Source organism: Petromyzon marinus, chromosome 14, assembly GCF_048934315.1.
Source record: "Petromyzon marinus isolate PM22_M1 ecotype Great Lakes invasive population chromosome 14, UKy_Petmar_22M1.pri1.0, whole genome shotgun sequence".
In the NCBI taxonomy this organism is placed as follows: domain Eukaryota; kingdom Metazoa; phylum Chordata; class Hyperoartia; order Petromyzontiformes; family Petromyzontidae; genus Petromyzon; species Petromyzon marinus.
Genome location: NC_133680.1, coordinates 1,024,764 through 1,050,370, shown reverse-complemented (window position 1 = coordinate 1,050,370; position 25,607 = coordinate 1,024,764). Strand labels below are relative to the sequence as shown.

Below are 25,607 nucleotides of genomic sequence, written 5' to 3'. Positions count from 1 at the left end.
AGATGCCCCTTCACAGTCAGAATATGTATGCTGGAGGAATCCGATGAGCTATGAAGCTCTCTTTCACATGTCTAGTGGATGTCACAGTGATGGTTCTACGCACTGCTTCCCTGGGGCAGGCTGGTGCATGACCTGTCTTCTTGATGGCACCGACGTTATCGAATGCAATGGAAACACGGTCCATAGTTGAACTGCGCTTCTAAGTTGGAACCTACATTCATCTACAAAGACAGTCTCGAGTCACTTCCTCCTGGCCGGAGAATGTGGCGGCCGAAGAAGTGAAGCCCTGACTCCATCGGTGACTGGGAAGGGATCTGAATGACGGGAGTCTTCAGATCCCTGGCACGCATCCCGTCATAGAATTGTCGTGCGATGTTCATTACCGTTTATGGACTGCCAAAAACATCCATGATTTCCGACAGGCCCCCACGCCACCATACCTGTCAACCCCTAAGCAGTCACTACCTTATTACAGACCAATTCAGACCTTATTGGTCACCCCGTGCCCTTATAAATCTCAACGTCCATCCTACAAAGTCCCATCACAAGGGAGAAACAAAAATAGACAAAAAAATTGCGTTGCCCGTATTGAAACGGCTGCACGCCGTATTGACCTGAAAACTCAATTTCCCTATAAAAGAATATGGGGTAAACCGTATGGGTTGACAGCTGTGCGCCACACTGTCGAAGGCCTTGGCTCAGTTTGTAACGACTTGTAGTACACAGTACACACAGTACTACTACAGTACCCGAGCGGGCATCCTTGCATGAAAGTGCAGCGCCCTCTGGCGCCACGCACGCGGAGTTGCGACCGAGTCGCGAGGTGGCGCTGTGAGCGTGGATCGACCAGCGGGCAAGCAAAGCCGCAAACCCCTCCTCGCAACAAGAGACAAGCTGGTTGTGGGTGCAGACAACGAGCCAACCACATACTCGCCTTGCCCCGAAACAATCGCCAGGCACTAGAACTTTCCCTCCCACTGACCCACTAGCCATTACTAATAGTTCGAAACTTAACCAACTCGCTACCCGTATTAGTCTACCGGTACTGGCCCTACCTAACTAGCCACTCGTAACTGTTTGGTAAACAGGTGTTGTTTGGTGTGGTGGACAGGTATGGTATTGTGAACACGTGTGGTGAGTGTGATGTGGTGTGGTAGGTAGGTGTGGTTTGGTGAACAGGGACAGTGAGAATTTTGTTTTATTTTGATTATTTTAGTATTTCCCTTATACGTGGCTTTACCGAAAGAACCAAGAATATGAATCCCTGCAGTCACGAAAGCTTTAAATCGAAATTTAGGGACAGTGTGGTGAGATGGTGTGGGTCTGGAAGGTACGATCTCTGATATACTTGTGTGGGATTTGTTTTCAATCCGTCGCATCCTGGCGAGGATGCCAGCATTACCCCCCGGTGGACGCAGTTGGGCGTGACGCATTCAGGACCGTGACATGGCCCAGGGGTAGCGCCTTCACCGCTTGTTGTGAACGGTTCGCGGTTGCATTTCAGCGGCCAACCTGACTCATACTGCGGGGGTGTTAACTGTAAATTACAGGGACCGTCTGCTTCACGGTGGAAGTTTAAGTGGCGAAAGCAAATTTATAAACGTGCTTTTAGAGTACAGTATTTGGCTGCTGTATTTTTCCATATGGTAAGTCACTTCATTGGGCTAGCATTTGTGGCCAGGTCGCTTCTGAAAAAGAGATGTAGCTGAGTGGGCCTTACCTGGTAAAATAAAAAAAATATATATAGTTTAGTTTCAGGCCAGTGTGGGTCCACGGCCTGGTTCAGATTTTAAATATTAACCGCTCATTACTCAATTTTAATACATATATAGCAATACTCGCCCTCCACCGCTACTGCCAATACGTGACAGGACCCTTTTGTAAACGAGTCACGAGACTCGGTAACGCTTTCCTGTGTAAACACGTGGAGTAATTAAACATTCGGGGATATACTTCTGCGTAGGCAGGACCAATACACCAAAAAACTAGACATTCAATAACACTGTGGCCTTAAACATATACTCATTGCACACGTTTAATTTTACAGCAGCGCTATTGATGAATGTGTTGAGATTGTTTATACCTACTATAATCACCCAGGAATGTCTGTCCTTAACGCTCGAGACGCCACTCGACATCGAACAGCCCCCCTCATTAATAATCATGAGCTGTTGACGTCCTCCAAATGGACACCCCCGCCATTATTATTACTACTATAATCAGCCAATAATGTGTGCAACGCTCGTGACGTCACTCCACGTCGACCAGCCTCCCTCATTAATAATCATGAACAGATATGTAGACAACACTTTCGTCATTTGGCCACATGGCCTCCCAGCTGTGAACCTTTTCCTAGACCACATCAATTCCAGACACCCCGCCATCAAATTCACCATGGAAGTGGAGAAAGCTGGCAAGCTGCCATTCTTGGATGTTCTGCATGAGAGGAGACCTGATGGCTCATTCTGTCTACAGCAGTGGTTCTTAACCTTGTTGGAGGTACCGAACCCCACCAGTTTCATATGCGCATTCACCGAACCCCTCTTTAGTGAAAAATAAAATGTGATTTTTTTCAAATTCAAGACATAGATATGTTTTTTACTGGTACACAAAATGAGCCGTGCATGAACATTACCTTGTTCAAAGAATAAAACCAACACAATGCATAAACTCACAACAAATTACATACCTGGAAATCAATGTGACTTCTGCTGTTGCCTTTGAGAGATCAGTTCAGATATGCGTGGCTTCACCTTGGCAAGTGCCACTCTCATGTCATTTTCACAGCAAAGTCTGTTCCTTTTCTTCGTTTTTATGTCCAGCATCCTCGAAAAGGATTGCTCACAAAGATATGTTGTAACAAATCGTATAAAAAAAATCCAGGGCTTTCTTAGCAATAACTGGATACTTGTTCATTTGTCGACACCAAAACGTTGAGAGCGTTGTTCTGAAGAGTTGCTGTTGAACCTGGCTCTGCTGAATTTCAATAATTTCGTCGAGGAATTCATCATTGACATCTGCTGTTTCAACAGCAAACGTGAACGGCTGTCTCACCCATGCTGGATATGACTCTCTTGTAGGGAAATATCCGTCGAGAGACTTTGCAAGCTCATCTAAGTGCGTGGCAATTGTTTGCTTCAGTTCCGTGGATACAGAAATATCTCCAATTCCAGACACATCTTCGATCTTACTTGCACAGTCGTCCAGAAGCGGGAAGTTTGCGAAGTTTTTGTTCTCTGTTCGTCGTTTCCATAACGGTAGCTTTTTTTGAAAAGCCTTCAGGTGTTCTTCCGCTTCCATGATATTGACTCCACCACCCTGCATCTGCTGATTGAGATGATTGAGAGCTGCGAATATATCAGCCATGTACGCTAAAATGAGAATGAACTCAGGATTTTTTAAGCAATCTGCATGGCAGTGTTGGTGCTCTTGCAAAAACAGGGCTAATTCCACACGCATGGCAAAAACACGATTCAGCACCTGTCCCCGGGATAACCACCGAATATTAGAATGGAGCAGAAGTACCTCAAATTCAGAGCCCATTTCTTTACACAGCTCACTGAAGATGCGGTGCCTCAGAGCACTTTTTCGCACATAGTTCACACATTCCACCACAGTTTTTAATACTTCTGCCATTTTTGGAGGTAAGGTTTTTGTTGCCAACGCATGCCTGTGCAGAATACAATGCGTCACAATGATGTGTGGTGCATCGGCCTTTCTAGCGCACCAAAACCAGACTTTCTTCCCAGCATGACTGGAGCTCCGTCCGTACAAACTGCAGAAACCATATCCCATGAAAGATTGTTGTCTCTGAAGAAGTCATCCACAAGCTTCTTCACATCGGCTGCCTTCGTTGTTGTTGTAAGAGGCTTACAAAATAAAAACTCTTCTTTTATCATGTCGTCTTTCACATAGCGTACAAAAACAGCAAGCTGGCTTAGATCAGAAACGTCTGTGGTTTCGTCGAGTTGAAGGCTGAATTTTGCCGGGCTTGAAATCAGATCCGCGACTACTTGAGCCAAGATGTCTTTACTCATGTCTTCTATTCTGTCACTGACGGTGTCATTTGAAAGGGGAATTTGGGATAATTTACCTTCGGCCGCTGTTCCGAGTATCAGATTCGCCATCTTTAATGCAGCTGGTTTCACAAGTGTTTCACCAATGGTGTGTGGCTTGCCCTGCTTTGCGATCAGGTAAGCAACTTCGTACGATGCTGTCAGGATCGGTTTGTTAACAGGTACAAATCCAAGAGCAGGCAGAGTGGCCCTTTCATCGAATCTGGCTCTCTTCACCCTGAATTCAGCAAGTGTTGTGTTCTTGTATTCCCCGTCTCCATGCAGCTTCAAGAAGTGTTCCTTTAGTTTTGCCGGTGCAAGACTAGAGTTGCTCAACTTGGCGTTGCAAATCATGCAGATAGGACGCTCACTCCCATCACGTTCCGTGATACATGAGAATCCATGTTGTACATATTCGTCCGACCACTTTCTTCTTTTGCCCGACATAGTATGGATAAAATATTAAAGAAATCACACGACGTACGACAACAGTCACACGTTGACTACTGAGTACGCACTAAATTCCCCGCAGCGCTGATTGGCCAAGCAGTGTAGCATGATCATCTGCAGCCAGTGATGGCCAAGCGGGCCGTGTGTGTCATCACAAATTTACACAATAATTCAAGTGTGTCCGGACCTCCGTGGCGGGGGCTCTGCCGAACCCCTGAGATCGACTCACCGAACCCCTGGGGTTCGATCGAACCCAGGTTAAGAACCACTGGTCTACAGGAAACCCACCCACACAGATTCCTACTTGAAACCTTATTCCCACCACCACCCGACCCAAAATAATTCATCAAAACGTTATACCACAGGGCTCATTGCATTTAGGACCAACACCACCTGACCAGTGAATTAAAACATGTTCATCTGGCCCTCAAGAGGAACGGATACTCTGACCATACCATCCGCCAAGCCGTTTCTCCCTCTATACAGAAACAACCACTTGACACTCCGATCAAAACCATCACACTACCATATATAGCAGGCGTTACTAAAAAGATCCGGTTCAATACAGTACACAAAATCCGTGACCTGATCCCATCCGTGAAGGATGTCATTCCTGACTTACAGTACCCCGGGGTTTACAAATTGAGCTGCACCTGTGGTGATTGCTATATCGGGGAGACGAAACGACATGTCTCTGACCGAATTCGCGAGCACAAATCAGATTTGAAACACGGAAGAACGAATTATTCTGCCGTAGCTGATCACTTACAACGCTATGGGTGATCACGATATAGTTTTCTCCGATACCAAGGTTCTCTGCAAACCCACGGGTTTTTATCAGAGATTTGTCCACGAGGCAATTCAGATTTACAAACACAGACACAATTTCAACCGAGAGGATGGTTTCAAATTAAGCAATCATCGGAAAGATGTTCTAAATCAAACCAAACATTAAACTAATTTTCAATGGTACAGTATATTTTTTCAAGTAGTGATATCCCAAACTTTCACAGCTGCTTATTTCCCTTCACACCAACATTATGTAAACTCCCCTCCCCCCGCGCCTGGTCCATTATGGTCCCCCCCGCGCCTGGTCCATCATGGTCCATCATGTACCTCCTACGTACATCATGCTCATTGTTATGCTAATTCCTTTGTCAAGGCGCCTTTGTTTCCTCCCACACAGCTTAAAGGACGCGACCTGGGCTTGGCTGTTCTCACTCCAACGCTGTCCTCTTGACAGTCCTGTCCCACCTGATGAAGGCCACTTGTGTTGTGGCCGGGACGTCGTGATTTTTATTTTTTATTATTTTATTTTTTACCTACGTGACTTTACCGAATAGAACCAAAGAGTATGGATCCTTGCAGTCACGAAAGCTTCAAATCTAGAAATCATGAACAGGTTACGTCCTCCACATGGACCCCCCTCATTAATAATTATGAGCAGGTGACGTCACTACACGAAGCATTAATAATCATGAGCAGGTGACGTCACTCCACATCGAACAGCTCCCCTCATTAATAATCATGAGGTGACGTCCTCCGAATGGACACCCCCTCCACCAATCATAAAAATTAGCGGCTGACGTCACTCCACCTGGGGGGGGGGGCGAGGCGCCTCCTCCCCCCTCGGCGTCAACTCACAACCCTCACTACAAGGGCAGAACCCTCATCACGTCACGCGATCTCCGTGACGCTGTTGAGACATCAAAGTAAAAAGGACGTCACGATGAACAAGGGTTAACTCTTGACTTAAAGCTTTCGTGACTGCAGGAATTCATATTCTTGGGTCTTTCAGTAAAGTCACGTAGATATGTAAAAAAACACCCTAAAGACCTAATAATAAGATGAACAAGGGATTTTCACTTTAAAATGAAATAGGTCTGTGTCACCACGCCTTTACAAATTGCACACGCATTAATGCAATAAATATCACGTCGCAGTCTGCTTTTCGCTTGCAAGTTTCAGATTTACTGCAATACACCCGTCCTTGGACGGGCAAAAGGCGATCTCCATATATATAAAAGGCAAAGCTGTGAATATGTGTGTCTGTTCAAAATGTTTAGCGTACTTCCCGACATGCAACAAACTTGAAATTTGCCATGTGGGTACTTTCCAGACTGTACACCATGCAAAAATTATTTTAAAAAATACACTTGTTTTTTTTTTGGGGAGGGGGGAGCTCAATAATATATTTTTTGCACGGCAAGTGAGCTGTGACGTCAAATCTGTCACGTGACCCGCGCATGTGGAAGCGTAACGCATTGTAGTGTAGTGGTTAGCGCGCCGCGCTACGAACCCGGCGGCCCGAGTTCGATTTCCGCTCACGGCCACCACCGGTGACGATTATTTCAACCGCTCCTGGGCCTCCCCTAGGTCGACTCAGCCTCAAACGAGTAACTGCTGTGGTGTGTGAACGTCGACAAAGGCGGCTGTGCGTGGTGGATCCAAGTCCCGAGCGAAGCCGGGTAGTACAGCTAGTATATAATAAAGTGCAATGTTCTTTAAGGACCCTGTACTCATTCTCTGCAATATCGAAGTCGTTGTTTCTATACTCACGCATCACGGATCTCCCATGCAAAATAGCCGGTACACTGGCTAAACAGAATAATCCGTGTTACAAAATAATCCTTTACACTTTACAGGCATACTTCGCTTTGCGCGACCGAGGAGAACACGGATTCATTCTCGCGCTGGGGTCGCTAGGGGTCGCTGTGTGTCCTCTGTTCGGTCACCACTCCCACGATCAAACTCGAGGGCGCAGTCACTGCCCACCAGTGTTGATTCTACAACAGTGTTGCCTACACATTGGTTAATGACGTTTAAAGCGATGGGTCTTCATAGAAAACAAAAAGGGACATTTTCCGCAACGTCTATTATTTTCTACCTTTTAGGGCCCACAGCGTAATTGATGAATATGCTGAGTTTCGGTTCCAATAGCCATGCTTGTGCCAAGGCACCGATCCAGAATCAGAATCGTTTAGACTGGAGGAATCCGATGAGCTATTTTTCACAGATGTGCAATAGGATTAATTTACAAACGTATTCACTAATCGACTCGTCACCAACCATTTCACCAGCGAGGTTGGCCCACAAATCCGTCCATTCGCTCAACCTCCCAATGTGTTCGTTCGCTCCACTCATTCACGCACTGAATTGTTTTGGGCCGCTCGCTCGGCTCGCGTGTTGTCGATGCGTTCCGCTGTAGTCGCGTGGGAGTGATTGTGGTGGTGGTGGGGGACCCAGTAAGAATGTGACTTTATTGGCTACAACATGTGGCTGCTGGCCGTTTCCCCCAACTTTCTAAAAGTCAAGTATGGGTGGGGGGGGGGCACTGCCCCCTACACCGTCACCGCCAATAAATCCAAATTGTTTCAAAAGACGGACTCTGTAAACCACACGTGGCCGTAGATGGCACGCCGGGGAGTTAAAGCTGGGTGCGCGCCCCGCACGCACGCTCGCTCTCTGCTCTCGCTCTTTGCTCCCCCTCTCTCTCTATCCTGCGTGCGCTCTCCCCGTCATTAATAACGCCTTTATTGCTTCCATACACGAATTCCTGTTCGAATTCTCCCGGAAGACGCGGGGCGCCCGCGACTGGGGCTGCCGAGTACCGATAGAGGAGACTCCAGCGCCAAGCGCGGGGTCGTGGAGGTGTCGGGTTTGGCACTAAAGGGAGTTCTGGCCACGGGGATGCAAGGAGGGTGGGAGCTATAGGAGAGGTGGGAGGAGGTATAGGGGAGATGCGGGGTTGCAAGAGGGGAGGTGAGGGGCCGTGTAGGGAATGCACAGGGGATGCATGGGGATTCCAGAGGAAATAAGGGAGATGCATTGGGGGAGGAGGGGGGCATAGGAAAAGCAAAGGGGATGCAGGGGGTACTGAAGATGGAAAGGGGGGGGGGGCTAGTGAGTAAGGGGGTAGATGGGGAGGCAAGCGGCGTGCACGGGGGGATGCGAGGAATACTTGCGCCTCACGAACGAGGAGGGGTCTAGAGTGAGGGAGTCGATTTGGATCACCCGGGAGTTAAAACCCCGGTTGCGGGTTTCTCTCTGTGATTAATGAGGCCCCCAATCGCCCCCCTCCCCAACCTTCGAACCTTCGAACCCCCCCCCCCTTCCCGCCTCCACCCCCCCCCGGGCTAACGCTGCTGTTTCCCCTCGTTCAGAAGACGATCACACGCTGACCTCACGCCGACTGCAATGAAACTCCACGTTACTGAATGACTCATTCACAAAGTTCCGCGTTGATTCATTTGCTCATTCATTCGCCGATTCAGTTCACGCATTTTCTCAATAACTCAGTCGCTCAATCATTCACTTAACAATTTCACTTGTTCCTTTATTCATTCACCAATTGATTCGTTAATTGGCTAACTCGTTCACTAATTATCTGACATGCATGTTCTCATTCAGTCCTCATAATTACACTTCATTAACTCAGTAATTTAATTCACTCATACACTTACTCATTGATAAATACATTCGGTTATGCGTGTATTCATTCACTATTCTTTCATTAATTCATTCATAACCCTGCATAGATAAGATAAATAGGGCTTTTAACACACGTGTCTCAGGTCCAAGCACGTGTCAGCCTGGACCCAAACAACGGACGTGACCGTCATGCATGTAAACAAACAACAGCCGCCGTTCGTCACCAGGTGGTGGTGACGTCACCACGACGCCTGTGCCAGGCTAGGTGCACTTTGAGGCCACGTGAAGTGTCGAAGGCCTCGCTGGTAGGAAAAAGGTCACGAGACAGACTCGGGTGCCATGACTGGCAGAAGGGAAACAAACACACGCATACGAGACAATGGTGAGTTAATTGTTGAGTCTGCGTTGGTGAGTGTGGTGAGTGTCGTGTATGTATGAGGAGCTGCGGCGCAGTGCTTACGAACCTGGCCACCTGAGTTTGATTCTGAGCCACGGCAGACAGTGGCGAGTTCGATGTTGTGAACCGGTTCAGTGCCTCCCATATATCGATTCAGCATTAAATGAGTAATTTTGTGGATGTGGGTAAACTTCAGCACTGGGGAGACAAAGACGGCCGGATGTGGAGTTGGCCACCCACCCCTTCGTGTGCCGTGCCGGCCTTCATAGGTGCTGCTCGCTGAGAGCACTTGCCCCAACAGTCTGTTAAAGGATATGCAAAAACTTTGTCGTTGTTTACAGCGCCCCCACCCCGTGTCGCCCCCCCCACCACCCCGTGTCGCCCCCCCCACCACCCCGTGTCGCCCCCCCCACCACCCCGTGTCGCCCCCTCTACACCGTATCGCCCCCCCACCACCCCGTGTCGCCCCCCCCACCACCCCGTATCGCCCCCCCACCACCCCGTGTCGCCCCCCCCACCACCCCGTGTCGCCCCCCCCACCACCCCGTGTCGCCCCCCCCACCACCCCGTGTCGCCCCCCCCACCACCCCGTGTCGCCCCCCCTCACCCCGTTTCGCCCCGCCCACCCCGTGCCCCCTCCCCCCCGTGCCCCTCCCCCCCGTGCCCCTCCCCCCGTGTCCCCTGTGTTTGCTCAACACGCAAACCCTGCACTGGCGGCGAAGAGTTGGGGGTGTGGGGTTGGGATATGGGGACGAGGAGATAAAGAGATGAAGGATTGAGGAGGTGAAGACAAGATATGAGGAGGTGAGGATAGGATGTGGGAACGAGGGGATAAGGAAAGAGGATGAGGGAATCAAAGGGTGAGGTTAATGAGGGGTTGAGGAGGTGGAGGCTTTATGGAATGAGACAGGCTGATGGGATGAGGAGCTGATAGGGGGGGGGGGGCAAGGGGTGAGTGTGTAAGGGGGCATGTAGATGAGAGGACGAGGGGGTGAGTGTGTAAGGGGGCATGTAGATGAGGGGACGAGGGGGTGAGTGTGTAAGGGGGCATGTAGATGAGGGGACGAGGGGGTGAGTGTGTAAGGGGGCATGTAGATGAGGGGACGAGGGGGTGAGTGTGTAAGGGGGCATGTAGATGAGAGGGGGTGAGTGTGTAAGGGGGCATGTAGATGAGGGGACGAGGGGGTGAGTGTGTAAGGGGGCATGTAGATGAGGGGACGAGGGGGTGAGTGTGTAAGGGGGCATGTAGATGAGAGGGGGTGAGTGTGTAAGGGGGCATGTAGATGAGGGGACGAGGGGGTGAGTGTGTAAGGGGGCATGTAGATGAGGGGACGAGGGGGTGAGTGTGTAAGGGGGCATGTAGATGAGAGGGGGTGAGTGTGTAAGGGGGCATGTAGATGAGGGGACGAGGGGGTGAGTGTGTAAGGGCGCTGCTCGCTGACATAACTTGCCCCAACGGTCCGGTAAGGCTTACACGGGGATCTTTGCCTTTGTGCGACCGGGACGACTCCTCCAAGACCGCTCCACCCGATGCCAGGGAACGGGGACGGGGAGGCGTGTGGATGCTTGGGTCGCGTGCCGCAGGAGGTCGCGGTTCAAACTCAGATCAAGCAGCAGCCCACGCGCTCCTTGGACGTGACCGTCCGTCCGTCCCTCCCGCCAGGCAGCCAGCCAGCGAACAAAACTTTTTTTTTCGAATATAAATACCGTATGATGCAAACCTCTGATTATTTTGGCTCATCCGCTCCGGGTACTCCTTATTCGGTCTACGATATGCAATAGCTCAACTGGTGACGCAAGCCCCTAGTTTAAAAATCATACACTTGATAAAGAAAGGAAATTTTTGCCAGAATTAAAAAATGTTCTCATTGGGATGGTCGCTAAACTCCGGGTGGAGAACGCGGCGATGAGAAATTGATTTTCCCCGGGGGGAATATCTCAGCGAGATGCCTGGTTGCTCGCCGCTGTACCGTCACTGTTGCCTTGCAGCTGTGGCAGAAGTTCTGAGGCGTGAGCGGCTGCACGGGGCGAGGCGCGGGCAGGAGCGGGACACTTTGGGATCCCTCGTGACGCCAAACATTTGTCGTTTATCGAGCCTCGCAGAGAAAATACATTGATTTATTATTAATGATATAGGGCCCTGTTCAATAAGCTTGATATTGTGTGGGCCCCTCCTCCCTCCCGCCGTCCCTCCCCACTCCCCCCTCCCCCCGTCCCTTCCCCCTCCCCCCGTCCCCTCCCCCTCCCCCCGTCCCCATGCGAACCCCTCCACCCCGTCCCTCCCCTCTCGATATTAAACGATTAATACATCGAATCGATTCATCAATTAAGTAATCAATTAATTGTTGCGTCACTGCACTCAGTGCATCCCTGTAGTGATGGGTGCACGCTGCAATGATTGTCGATGACAGTGATGACGTCTATTGAGGCACGGTTCAGTAACCCAGCGCTGTGGAGGCAGCAGCGAGGGTTGGTGCATCACACACAGATGGGCTGTGAAACTCCCTTGCCTGGCCAGGAGAAGGCGATACAGCATGTGGACTAATCTCCATCTGTATCCGTCTGTACGGGGATGGAGTGTTGTCCCCTCGCGCAAGCCGTGGGTTTTCTCCGAGTTTTCCGCTTTCAACCCACGTGGTATAATAATAAACCTGTTCGTCAATAATTTCATTAATTAATCTTGATTTAAAAAACACCCGAATGCAGTAGCAGGGCCCTCCTGAAATCGACTTTGTGTTGCTTGCTTTCCTGGATCATTTTGTTACATTAATTAATAAAAAAAAAAGCGTGCGCGTTTGTGTGTGTCCACATGGACAGTACAGATGTAACGTTGCCGTTCTATTGGATGGGACCGTTAATAATTACTCGTGGACAATGCAAACACGTGGGGATGGGCAATGTTCCACAGTCAAACAAGAACAAGAATGGGGGATGGTGGGATGAGTGAGTGCCGAGTGGGTGAGCGGATGCTGGGCGAGTGAGCGAGTGGCGGGGTGAGTGGTTGGGGTAGCTGGACGGAAGAGTTCGTGCCTGGTGGCTGAGTAGGTGCAGGTTTCATGCTCTTTGGTTCTATTCGGTAAAGTCACGTGACTTTACCGAATAGAACCAAAGAGTAAGGATCCTTGCAGTCACGAAAGCTTTAAATCTAGAATTAAATCTAGGAAGGTGCAGGTTTGGGTGGGTGAGAGCATGGTGAGTGAGAGCATGGTGAGTGAGAGCTGGGTGGGTGAGTGAGAGCTGTGTGGGTGAGTGAGAGCTTTGTGGTGAGTGAGAGCTGTGTGGGTGAGTGAGAGCTGTGTGGTGAGTGAGAGCTGGGTGGGTGAGTGAGAGCTGTGTGGGTGAGTGAGAGCTGTGTGGGTGAGTGAGAGCTGTGTGGGTGAGTGAGCGCTGTGTGGTGAGTGAGAGCTGGGTGAGTGAGAGCTGGGTGAGTGAGAGCTGGGTGGGTGAGTGAGAGCTGGGTGGGTGAGTGAGTGCTGGGTGGGTGAGTGAGAGCTGGGTGGGTGAGTGAGAGCTGGGTGGGTGAGTGAGAGCTGGGTGAGTGAGAGCTGGGTAGGTGAGTGAGAGCTGGGTGAGTGAGTGAGAGCTGTGTGGTGAGTGAGAGCTGTGTGGTGAGTGAGAGCTGGGTGAGTGAGAGCTGGGTGAGTGAGTGAGAGCGGGGTGGGTGAGTGAGAGCTGGATGGGTGAGTGAGAGCTGGGTGGGTGAGTGAGAGCTGGGTGGGTGAGTGAGAGCGGGGTGAGTGAGTGAGAGCTGGGTGGGTGAGTGAGTGCTGGGTGGGTGAGTGAGAGCTGGGTGGGTGAGTGAGAGCTGGGTGGGTGAGTGAGAGCTGGGTGGGTGAGTGAGAGCTGGGTGGGTGAGTGAGAGCTGGGTGATTGAGAGCTGGGTGAGTGAGAGCTGGGTGGGTGAGAGCTGTGTTGGTGAGTGAGAGCTGGTTAGGTGAGTGAGAGCTGGGTGAGTGAGAGCTGGGTGAGTGAGCGCTGGGTGGGTGAGTGAGCGCTGGGTGGTGAGTGAGAGCTGGGTGAGTGAGAGCTGGGTGAGTGAGAGCTGGGTGAGTGAGAGCTGGGTGGGTGAGTGAGAGCTGGGTGGGTGAGTGAGAGCTGGGTGGGTGAGTGAGAGCTGGGTGGGTGAGTGAGAGCTGGGTGGGTGAGTGAGAGCTGGGTGGGTGAGTGAGAGCTGGGTGGGTGAGTGAGAGCTGGGTGGGTGAGTGAGAGCTGGGTGAGTGAGAGCTGGGTGAGTGAGAGCTGGGTGGGTGAGAGCTGGGTAGGTGAGTGAGAGCTGGGTGGGTGAGTGAGAGCTGGGTGGGTGAGTGAGAGCTGGGTGGGTGAGTGAGAGCTGGGTGGGTGAGTGAGAGCTGGGTGGGTGAGTGAGAGCTGGGTGGGTGAGTGAGAGCTGGGTGGGTGAGTGAGAGCTGGGTGGGTGAGTGAGAGCTGGGTGGGTGAGTGAGAGCTGGGTGGGTGAGTGAGAGCTGGGTGGGTGAGTGAGAGCTGGGTGGGTGAGTGAGAGCTGGGTGGGTGAGTGAGAGGTGGGTGATTGAGAGCTGGGTAGGTGAGTGAGAGCTGGGTAGGTGAGTGAGAGCTGGGTAGGTGAGTGAGAGCTGGGTAGGTGAGTGAGAGCTGGGTGGGTGAGTGAGAGCTGTGTAGTAAGTGAGAGCTGTGTAGTGAGTGAGAGCTGGGTGGGTGAGTGAGAGCTGGGTGGGTGAGTGAGAGCTGGGTGGGTGAGTGAGAGCTGGATGGGTGAGTGAGAGCTGGGTGAGTGAGAGCTGGGTGAGTGAGAGCTGGGTGAGTGAGAGCTGGGTAGGTGAGTGAGAGCTGGGTGGGTGAGTGAGGGCTGAGTGGGTGAGTGACAGCTGGGTGAGTGAGAGCTGGGTGGGTTAGTGAGAGCTGGGTGGGTGAGTGAGAGCTGGGTGAGTGAGAGCGGGGTGAGTGAGAGCTGGGTGGGTGAGTGAGCGCTGGGTGGTGAGTGCTGGGTGAGTGAGTGAGAGCTGAGTGGGTGAGTGAGAGCTGGGTGGGTGAGTGAGAGCTGGGTGGGTGAGTGAGAGCTGGGTGGTGAGTGAGAGCTGGGTGGTGAGTGAGGGCTGGGTTAGTGAGAGCTGGGTTAGTGAGAGCTGGGTGAGTGAGAGCTGGGTGGTGAGTGAGAGCTGAGTGGGTGAGTGAGAGCTGGGTGAGTGAGAGCTGGGCGGGTGAGTGAGAGCTGGGTGGATGAGTGAGAGCTGGGTGGATGAGTGAGAGCTGGGTGAGTGAGAGCTGGGTGAGTGAGAGCTGGGTAAGTGAAAGCTGGGTGGGTGAATGAGAGCTGGGTGGTGAGTGAGAGCTGGGTGGGTGAGTGAGAGCTGGGTGAGTGAGAGCTGGGTAGGTGAGTGAGAGCTGGGTGGGTGAGTGAGAGCTGGGTGGGTGAGTGAGAGCTGGGTGGGTGAGTGAGAGCGGGGTGGGTGAGTGAGAGCTGGGTGGGTGAGTGAGAGCTGGGTGGGTGAGTGAGAGTTGGGTGGGTGAGTGAGAGCTGGGTAGGTGAGTGAGAGCTGGGTGGTGAGTGAGAGCTGGGTGGGTGAGTGAGAGCTGGGTGGGTGAGTGAGAGCTGGGTGGGTGAGTGAGCGCTGGGTGGGTGAGTGAGAGCTGGTGGGTGAGTGAGAGCTGGTGGGTGAGTGAGAGCTGGGTGGGTGAGTGAGAGCTGGGTGGGTGAGTGAGAGCTGGGTGGTGAGTGAGAGCTGGGTGGTGAGTGAGAGCTGGGTGGGTGAGTGAGAGCTGGGTGGGTGAGTGAGAGCTGGGTGGTGAGTGAGAGCTGGGTGGGTGAGTGAGAGCTGGGTGGGTGAGTGAAATAGTGGTTGGGTATGTTGCACGTGACGCGTCCTTCTTAGCTTCGTTATATTTCGTATACGACATTGCCACTCGAAACCTGACCTTGTAGTAGAATAGTTTTTAAATAGTTTTGTGAAAGTTTTGGTTGTTGTTGGAGTCACCAGGTTTCTATTGTGGAACCAGGTCCCCACCCAATATATACATATAGTGGCAATGAGTGCCTACCTGTGGCAGGAAAGGTGAGTGGGCGAGTGAGTGGATAAGTATAGCATTGATGGATGGATGAAAGGGTGGATGAGTATAGCATTGTAGGATGGGCACAGGGTGAGTGCAGGGTGCTGGCTGGCAGGGCGACTGGGCGAGGAGCAGAGAGAGTGAACGCTCCTGGCCCCGTGAGCCCCACGCGCGGTGCAGCGGCTGGCAGGGCGCGCAGTGCGGGGCAGGCAATGATCCAGTTGACCAGAGGGATCCCAACCCACACCGCCCACTCCACGTGTGAGGGCGACACGTGCGTGTCTGTCTGTGTGCATGTCTATCTGTGTGCGTGTCTGTCTGTGCATGTCTGTCTGTGTGTGCGTGTCTGTGTGCGTAGGGAGCAGTAGTCTATCGGTTCGCGTGCTGCGCTACGAACCCGGAGACACTAGTTCTATTCCCGCTCACGGCCAACACCCGTTACGATTATGTGAACTCGCTACTGGGCCTGCCCTAGGTCGACTCAGCCTCAAATGAGTGACTGGTGCGGTGTTTAAAAACATCGCCACTGGGGAGACAAAGGCGGTCGGGCGTGGTGCTGGCCACACACCCACTCGTGTGCCGTGCCGGATTTAATAGGTGCTCGCTACCAGCACTTGCCTTAACAGTCTGTTAAAGCTACACGGGGGATCTTTGTCTGTCTGGAGAGCGGTGGCGCAACGGTTCAGCGCTGCGCTACGAACCGGTTCAGCGCTGCGCTACGAACCCGACAACCCGAGTTCGATTCCCCCTCATAGTGAGCTCCAGTGACGATTATCTGAATCGATCCTGGGCCTCTCCTAGGTCGTCTCAGCCTCAAATGAGTACCTCGTGTACCGGCCTTCATGAGTGTTTGCTAACGACACTTGCCCCTACAGTATATTCAGGCTACACGGGGGATATTTGTGTCTGTTTGCCTGTTGCTGTATTTGTGTGTGTGGAGCGAGAGAGAGAACTGCAGGTTTCTGTTATTGGCTGAGATTTTAGGGGCAGCGGTAGCGTGAAGCTCACACTGGTCATCCTCGCCCCCTCCCCACACTCTCCACGGAGAACCTCCACCTTCCTCAACCACCCGAGTCTCTCCGCCTCCGCCACTCACCCCCAACACCCCCAACTTATCCTCGGCATCTTCACGAACGACCACCGAGTGAGGGAGACGAGTCTCCATCCACTGCTACCGTGGAGGTGGAGGCAGGCGGGTGCGTGGCTTTGCCTGGCTGACTGACGGGGAGTGCCCCGACACATGGGGGGCCCGTGGGCCCGGCTGCTGGGGGCTGTGGCCCTGCTGATGATCGCCAGGCAGAGCGAATCCCCGGCTCCTGTGTTGGCGCCCTACTTCTTCATGTGCTCGCACGGCGGGGAACCCGAGGGCGCCCGAGACGCCGGGGAACTGCTGATGTCGCTGCACGTGGCGGGGAATCCAACACAGTACGAGCCGGGGCAGCAGTACCAAGGTGAGTGAAGCAGGGACCGCGCGAGTGAGTGAAGCAGCAGCTGGGTAAGTGAGTGAGGCAGGGGCTGAGTTAGTGAGTGAAGCAGGGGCTGAGTTAGTGAGTGAAGCAGGGGCTGAGTTAGTGAGTGAAGCAGGGGCTGAGTGAGTGAAGCAGGGGCTGGGTGAGTGAGTGAAGCAGGGGCTGAGCTAGTGAGTGAAGCAGGGGCTGAGTGAGTGAGTGAAGCAGGGGCTGAGTTAGTGAGTGAAGCAGGGGCTGAGTGAGTGAGTGAAGCAGGGGCTGAGTGAGTGAGTGAAGCAAGGGCTGAGTTAGTGAGTGAAGCAGGGGCTGAGTTAGTGAAGCAGGGGCTGGGTGAGTGAAGCAGGGGCTGAGCTAGTGAGTGAAGCAGGGGCTGAGCTAGTGAGTGAAGCAGGGGCTGGGTTAGTGAGTGAAGCAGGGGCTGAGTTAGTGAGTGAAGCAGGGGCTGGGTAAGTGAGTGAAACAGGGGCTGAGTTAGTGAGTGAAGCAGGGGCTGAGTTAGTGAAGCAGGGGCTGAGTTAGTGAGTGAAACAGGGGCTGAGTTAGTGAGTGAAGCAGGGGCTGAGTTAGTGAAGCAGGGGCTGGGTGAGTGAAGCAGGGGCTGGGTGAGTGAGTGAAGCAGGGGCTGAGTTAGTGAGTGAAGCAGGGGCTGAGTTAGTGAAGCAGGGGCTGGGTTAGTGAGTGAAGCAGGGGCTGGGTGAGTGAAGCAGGGGCTGAGTTAGTGAGTGAAACAGGGGCTGAGTTAGTGAGTGAAGCAGGAGCTGGGTGAGTGAGTGAAGCAGGGGCTGAGTTAGTGAGTGAAGCAGGGGCTGAGTTAGTGAGTGAAGCAGGGGCTGGGTTAGTGAAGCAGGGGCTGAGCTAGTGAAGCAGTGGCTGGGTGGGTGAAGCAGGTGGGTGAGTTAGTGAGCGAAGCAGGGGCTGAGTTAGTGAGTGAAGCAGGGGCTGAGTTAGTGAAGCAGGGGCTGGGTTAGTGAGTGAAGCAGGGGCTGGGTGAGTGAAGCAGGGGCTGAGTTAGTGAGTGAAACAGGGGCTGAGTTAGTGAGTGAAACAAGGGCTGAGTTAGTGAGTGAAGCAGGGGCTGAGTTAGTGAGTGAAGCAGGGGCTGGGTTAGTGAAGCAGGGGCTGAGTTAGTGAAGCAGTGGCTGGGTGGGTGAAGCAGGTGGGTGAGTTAGTGAAGCAGGGGCTGAGTTAGTGAAGCAGTGGCTGGGTGGGTGAAGCAGGTGGGTGAGTTAGTGAGCGAAGCAGGGGCTTTGGGGGTCCGTGTCAACATCGGTGGTGGTAGCGAGTTGTGGGTGAGCGTTATAAAACACAAATTTGAGGTGAGCATGTGCGGTGAGTGAGGCTGTTGCGAGTGTGGTGCTGCCTCTGGGTTAGAGTTTTGCGCTCAGGGAATGTTGGGAGAGGTCCGTGCCGAGTTTTTGGCAGACGGATCGCGAGTGAGAGAAGTGAAAGAAGCTTGTGTGCGTGCGGGCCTCCCGAGTGAGTCGTTAGCGAGAGAGGGGAATGACTTTGGGAGTTCGTGTTGAGAGCGTTACGTGCTCTGAGCGCGCGGCTGATTACACCAGACCTGGGGCGTGCACGCGAACAAAACAAAGACCCCCCGTGTAGCCTGCACGGGCGTAAGGGGCAAGTGCTATGAAGGGCAGAACAGCACGCGAGGGGTTGGATGGGCAAAATCACCCGCGGCCGCCTTTGTCTCCCCCGTGGCGATATTTACACATCGCACCAGGTACTCATTTGAGGCCCCGTCGACAGGGGAGGCCCAGGACCGGTTCAGATTATTGTGAAAGGTGTTGGTGGCCGTGCACAGGAATCGAACTGGGGTCGCCGGGTTGCTAGCACAAGCGTGCTGACCGCTACACCACCGCATCTGTGAGTTCACACGAACGACAAAGGTCCCCCGTATAGCCTCACACGAGAGTGAGAGGAGCCAGTGTCGTTAGCGAGTGGCAGCACCTGTGAAGGCCGACACGACACACGGAGCGGGTGCTGTGGCCAGCACCACGAACCCCCCCGCGGTGCACACAACGCACGCGGGGAATGTGAGCGGCGCGTATCGACCCAGAGGAGAATAAACACACGGGCGGGGGGGTGGGGGGCTGTGTGGGGGGGGGGGCTGTGTGGGGGGGGGGGGGGGGCTGCGGGTGGGTTAACGTTTAGCTCGAGACCACAAGTGACCCCTTGACCCCACGCCTCTGTGTAACGAGAGGGGGTCCCTCTTTGTGACGAGGTGTGTGCCCGTGCCGGCTATGTAAATAATCATAACGATTCTGTAAAACATACACAGCTTCGTTTCTCAAGCCACCGCCGGATGGTGCAGAATTATTGGCAGCACAGGCGGTGCATCTGCCGGTCATCTCAGTCGGTCAACCCACGGCACCTGGGATCTGTTCCGTGGCCTCCTCCTGCCAGCGAGCCTTCGACACTTCACGTGGCCCCAAAGTGCACCTAGCGTGGCACAAGCGCCGTGGTGACGTCACTGCCGCTTAGTGGTGAACGGCGGTTGATGTCGCTTGACCATACTTCGCCGCTCTGGTCAGTGCGGGTTGGAGAAGCGGGGTGGAGGTCCGAGACCGCTTCAGACGTCACACGCCGCTCGTGTTGGCCGTGGCCGGTAGTTGCACTGAGGTTGCCGGGTTTATTGTGCGGTACAACTAACCACTGTGCCACCGCTACAAAATATTAAATGGGTTAATCCAGGATGGCTCCACTGAGTCTCGGGTCCCCTTTTCAGGAGGGCCCTGCTCAGGAAGGGATTAAGTTCTCACTGCATTTTTCTTCCGAGTCACTCGAAAGACTGGAGCAAGGCAGCAGGTTGCCTAGCAGCTGCAGCCCAGAGCGTTGGAGCAATGTTGGAACGTTGTTGGAAAATTCTTGGAACGTTTTTGGAGCGTTGTTGGAGTGTTCTTGGAACGTTTTTTGGGTTATATCGCGTAAATATATAAATGTGTCGTTAAATCCGTCACCACCAGACACAGCCAATTAGTAAGGCTTGTCACGTAAACAGAACGCGCCAATGCGTTACGAGTACAGCACACCGGTGTGTTGGAAAGCAAAACCACAACATTTGTGGGTTTGCTCTCGGTTTAACGACACATTTGTATATTTGCGCGATCTAACCCAAAAAACCTATACTATAGATGATATTTGTTGCGAAAGCCGACTCCGTGTTAAACCGTTGGAACGTTGTTGGAGGGTTGCGCTACCAAACAGCGTTGTGATGGGAAGGGGAGGTGTGAGGAATGCTGCCAATGTGGTTAATCACTGCACAGCGCTGCCAAGACGGGGATCTCTCTCTTAGCTACTCAGCCTCTCACTGACCTCAGGACAAGGTGTGTGGGTGGGGGGTGTTTGGACCGAGTCCAGCGACTCGTGTATCTGTGTGTAGTAGTGGAGGCCGGGGGTTGGGGGGGGGGAAAGACCCGGCCGCGTGCAGCACGGACTGTCCTTACCAGACAAAGATGAGACACCGAATGTCGAAACCGCTCCGGAGGTTGCTTGCGCTTGAACCGATGCTGCTGAATCGATGTGCTCTCACACAGCCGTGTGGCTGATGGAACGTGTACAGCATTTTGTACCTGGAGGGACAGCTTTGCAAAGGAGGCGTTGTTGTCTGCTTATTTATAACCCGAGCCCGGGGACCCGAGTTCGATTCCCAGCCACGGCCAACATCGGTGTCCCGAAATTCCGAACCATTTCTGCCCCTCCGTTAGGTCGACTCGGCAATTTTGTAAACATGGGTATTGGGAAGACAAAGGCGGCCGGGCGAAGCGCTAACCACGCCCCACCCCCTCATAGGTGCGTCGTGCCGGCCTTTCGCAGGTGCTACTCGCTCGCAGCCCTTGCCCCAACAATTCTGTTAAAGGCTACACGGGGGACCTCTGTCTTTGTGCGCGCGCTTCCTGCAGTGACCCTGAGCACCAGCGCCGGCTTTGACGGCCTCCTCATGACCGGCCTGTACACGAGCCCGGGGCCTGGCCCCGCTGTGGGTCCCCACGCGTTCCGCTCACGGGGGCTCTCTGCTGTCGGTGAGTGCCCCACCGTCCCCTCCTCCCCCCCGAATATTCCTGCGACATCTCTCCGCTGCGCGGTTTTCATTGTCACTGTCTTCGTTGTCTGGCTCGAGCTGTGGCTGCGCAACTCGAGTTTGACCCGGGGCACGGGTACCACTCAATCCCACGACAGCCTGACGGCTCAGTTTTTCAGTTTTCAGTTGATTTATTTTGGTATAGCCCTGTGAGCCATTCGGCTCTTGAATCGGGTGCAACCACAACAAACAAAAAAACAAAAACACGAACAAGAAAACATCTTAAAGTGACTCACAGCATGTACGGAATCGTGATGTTCCCTGCTGCTGCTGCTCCCTGCTGCTGCTCCCTGCTGCTGCTCCCTGCTCCTGCTCCCTGCTGCCGCTGCTCCCTGCTGCCGCTGCTCCCTGCTGCCGCCGTTCCCTGCTGCAGGCTTCTCGTCGGACCGCCCGTTAGGCTCGGGCTTCGTGTGCAGCGTAGTGGCGTCCCACGCGGCGCCGCGGCCACAGACTGCGCTCACCTTCACCTGGACGGCGCCGCCCGCCGGCACCGGATGCATCAGCTTCCTGTGAGCGGCACGGCCGTGCCCCCCTCCATCACAGCCATGCCCCCTCCATCACAGCCATGCCCCCCTCCATCACAGCCATGCTCCCTCCATCACAGCCATGCCCCCCTCCATCACAGCCATGCCCTCCTACATCACAGCCACGCCCCCCTCCATCACAGCCACGCCCCCCCCCATCACAGCCATGCCCCCCTCCATCACAGCCATGCCCCCCCTCCATCACAGTTACGCCCCCCTCCATCACAGCCATGCCCCCTCCACAGCGACGCGTTGCATACGGCATGAAAAGGGAATCGAGACCCCTCCAGGCTTGCCTGCCACTCCCTGGAGCACAGCTGTGCACCACCGCACTTGGATTATAATGCAGGGAGGGGGGGTCTGGGGGAGTCAGGAGGGGGGTCAGGGGGGGTCAGGGGTGGGTCGGTGGTGGGGGTCGGGGGGGTGGTCGGTGGTGGGGGTCAGGGGGGTGGTCGGTGGTGGGGCGCCCGTCCTGGTTCTGTGGCAGGACCGACTGAGGTCGTGGTCGAGAGGCATTGGTGATGCTGCCCCCCCCCCCCGTCTCTCACTCAGTGCCACGGCCACCCTGCGTGGGCAGATCGTGTTTAAGGACACGGTGGTGCACCAGCTGTGCGAGCATGGAGGTATGGCCACTACTCGCATACACACACACAAGCGTATGCACGTGTGAACAAACACACACACACGTGCAATTACAGACACACACGTGTAATTACACACGCAGACACATGTGTAATCACAAACACGATGTTGGTTGCTACCAGCCTGACCTGTGACCTGTGCTGTTTCCCTGTCCTCAGTTCCCACTCCGGCTCCTCTGAGGCCCAAACTGGGTGAGTGGCAGCAGGTAGATCCACATGGCGAGCTGGGCGAGCGTTCTCCTGGAGCCAGGCCCCAGTGCTCAGAGCATCCTGAACGCTCGCCCCATAGAGCCAGCACAAATCCTAGCCCCAGCGCTTGGAGCATCCCGATGGCTAGTCCCATAGAGCCAGCCCTGACCTTAACTCTAGCTCTAGTCCCAGTGCTAACAGCACCTCGAAGATGAGCCCTAATCCCAACTCTGAACAGGATCCCCGATCCTTACTGCCCAAACACGAGCCCTGTATCGAACCCTGTTCCCTCAGTGCCCCACACGAAAAGCTGAACTCTAACAATACCCATAACTTGATCCATAAAACTACCCCAGTCTCTCCCCAGCCCTCACCCAGATCGAGCCTAGGCTTTGACTGCATCTGGTTGTTGTCGTTATCGCTGATGCTGTCGTTGTTGTTGTGGTTGTTGTTGATGTTGTTGACCTTCCCGTGACCCCGTGGCGGCAGCTGAAGTTCACTCCCAGGACGTGGAGCTCAGGGACGACTTTGATTCGGACTTCGGCCTCAACCCGGACCTCTGGTGAGTGGCACCGGCACGCTGAGCGGCACGCGGCACGGTTGTGGTTGAGATCCTGACGTGGTTGTGTGTGTATTATAGATGCAGTTGTTGTTGTTGTTGGATTATTAATGCGATTGTGTTGTGCTCGTGTTGTGGTTGTGTGGGTGCAGGTCCGGCTGCCACGGCTGTGAGGTTAGTGACCTCTGTGGTCCCATAATGCACGGCAACGCCGCCATCTTCTGCCAGACCTCTGGGCCCCGTGAACTGGTACTTATAGCTCCACATCACACCACCACCTCCACCACTACCTCCATACCACAACCACCACACCACCACCTCCACCACTACCTCCATACCACAACCACCACACCACCACCTCCACCACTACCTCCATACCACAATCACCACACCACCACCTCCACCACTACCTCCATACCACAACCACCACACCACCACCTCCACCACTACCTCCATACCACAACCACCAGACCACCACCTCCACACCGCAACCACCACAACCACCACACCACCACCTCCACCACTACATCCATACCACAACCACAACACCACCACCTCCACCACTACCTCCACACCACAACCACCACAACCACCACACCTCCACCACTACCTCCATACCACAATCACCACACCACCACATCCACCACTACCTCCATACCACAACCACACCACCACCTCCACCACTACCTCCATACCACAACCACCACACCACCACCTCCACCACTACCTCCATACCACAACCACCACACCTCCACCACTACCTCCATACCACAACCACCACACCTCCACCACTACCTCCATACCACAACCACCACACCACCACCTCCACACCGCAACCACCACAACCACCACACCACCACCTCCACCACTACATCCATACCACAACCACCACACCACCACCTCCACCACTACCTCCACACCACAACCACCACAACCACCACACCACCACCTCCACCACTACCTCCATACCACAATCACCACACCACCACATCCACCACTACCTCCATACCACAACCACACCACCACCTCCACCACTACCTCCATACCACAACCACCACTACCTCCATACCACAACCACCACACCACCACCTCCACCACTACCTCCATACCACAACCATCACATCACCCACCAAACCCTCATCATCACAATTATTATTATTTTCATCCACAAATTCATCATCATAATCTACCAAATCATCACCATCATTCAACAAACGATTGCCATCATCACCATCATCATCACCATCATCATCACCATCATCATTGCCATCATCATCACCATCATCATTGCCATCATCATCATCCGACCTGTGAAGTTAGAACACACAACTGAACAGGCGCTCTCGTCTATGACTTCACGCTGACCCTAATTCCCTGCGGTGGGGGAAACCAGCTGAGCTAGGAAAGCAAAGCAGACGGAGCGTTCCAGAGGAAGCGCGGCTCGCACAGCAGAGCCTGAGGGCAGCAGGAGGACACAGGAGGTGGTGGGACACCTGGGGAGGTGGAGGGAGGTGGTGGTGGGAGACCTGGGTCGGTGGTGGGAGACCTGGGTAGGTGGTGGGAGGTGGTGGAGGGAGGTGGTGGGAGACCTGGGTCGGTGGTGGGAGACCTGGGTAGGTGGTGGGAGGTGGTGGAGGGAGGTGGTGGGAGACCTGGGTAGGTGGTGGGAGACCTGGGTAGGTGGTGGGAGACCTGGGTAGGTGGTGGGAGGTGGTGGAGGGAGGTGGTGGGAGATCTGGGTAGGTGGTGGTAGACCTGGGTAGGTGGTGGGAGGTGGTGGAGGGAGGTGGTGGGAGACCTGGGTAGGTGGTGGGATACCTGGGTAGGTGGTGAGAGGCGGTGGAGGGAGGTGGTGGGAGACCTGGGTAGGTGGTAGGAGACCTGGGTAAGGGTTGGTGGGAGGTGGTGGGAGACCTGGGTAGGTGGAGGGAGGTGGTGGGAGACCTGGGTAGGTGGATGGAGTTGGTGGTGGGAGGTGGTGGGAGACCTGGGTAGGTAGAGGGAGGTGGTGGGACACCTGGGTAGGTGCAGGGAGGTGGTGGAAGGAGGTGGTGGGAGACCTGGGTAGGTGATGGGAGGTGGTGAAGGGAGGTGGTGGGAGACCTGAGTAGGTGGAGGGAGGTGGTGGAGGGAGGTGGTGGGAGACCTGAGGAGGTGGAGGGAGGTGGTGGAGGGAGGTGGTGGGAGACCTGAGTGGGTGGAGGGAGGTGGTGGAGGGAGGTGGTGGAGGGAGGTGGTGGGAGACCTGGGTAGGTGGTGGGAGGTGGTGGGAGACCTGGGTAGGTGGAGGGAGGTGGTGGAGGGAGGTGGTGGGAGGCCTGAGTAGGTGGAGGGAGGTGGTGGGAGACCTGGGTAGGTGGAGGGAGGTGGTGGAGGGTTCTGCTGCAAGAACGTGAGAGATTTGGAAAAGTGAAAGAGGGGGCGGGAGTAAGATGGTGGGAGGCATTGACATTGGCAGCAAGTGGTGGGAGGCTAAGGGGAGACTGTGGAGGAGGTGGAAGACTCGGGGGAGACTAAGGGAGGAGGTGGGAGGAGGTGTAACGAGGTCCGTGCGTGATGAACGGCTGCCGGGTGTGTGCCGCCCACATCTGCTCGGAATTACCCAGATCCCCGATCGCACCACGGCACCACGGCACCGCGCAGACCTCCGCTGCCTGCTTCCTCAAACCAACCCAGGGCGCGGAGAGCCAGCGCCGCTTCGGCTGCCGTAGTCGCCAACGCGCTCCCTCCTCCCCCCACCCCGTTACAGACGGGGGAGGGTCCCCCGGACCCAACGGGATGCCC

The 25,607-nt window shown here is 54.4% G+C and overlaps 1 protein-coding gene across 1 annotated transcript in view; it reads left to right on the top strand.

The window, feature by feature from the left end:
- The first annotated feature begins 15,161 nt into the window (after positions 1 to 15,161).
- Positions 15,162 to 25,607, top strand: part of RELN (reelin) — a 52,468-nt gene continuing 42,022 nt past the window's right edge. The window contains exons 1-7 of the mRNA XM_076066974.1: positions 15,162 to 16,808; positions 20,732 to 20,851; positions 21,284 to 21,419; positions 21,987 to 22,057; positions 22,235 to 22,267; positions 22,754 to 22,826; positions 22,976 to 23,072. Coding sequence (XP_075923089.1) covers positions 16,598 to 16,808; positions 20,732 to 20,851; positions 21,284 to 21,419; positions 21,987 to 22,057; positions 22,235 to 22,267; positions 22,754 to 22,826; positions 22,976 to 23,072 — 741 coding nt within the window. The 5' untranslated portion in view covers positions 15,162 to 16,597. The remainder of the gene's footprint in view (positions 16,809 to 20,731; positions 20,852 to 21,283; positions 21,420 to 21,986; positions 22,058 to 22,234; positions 22,268 to 22,753; positions 22,827 to 22,975; positions 23,073 to 25,607) is intronic.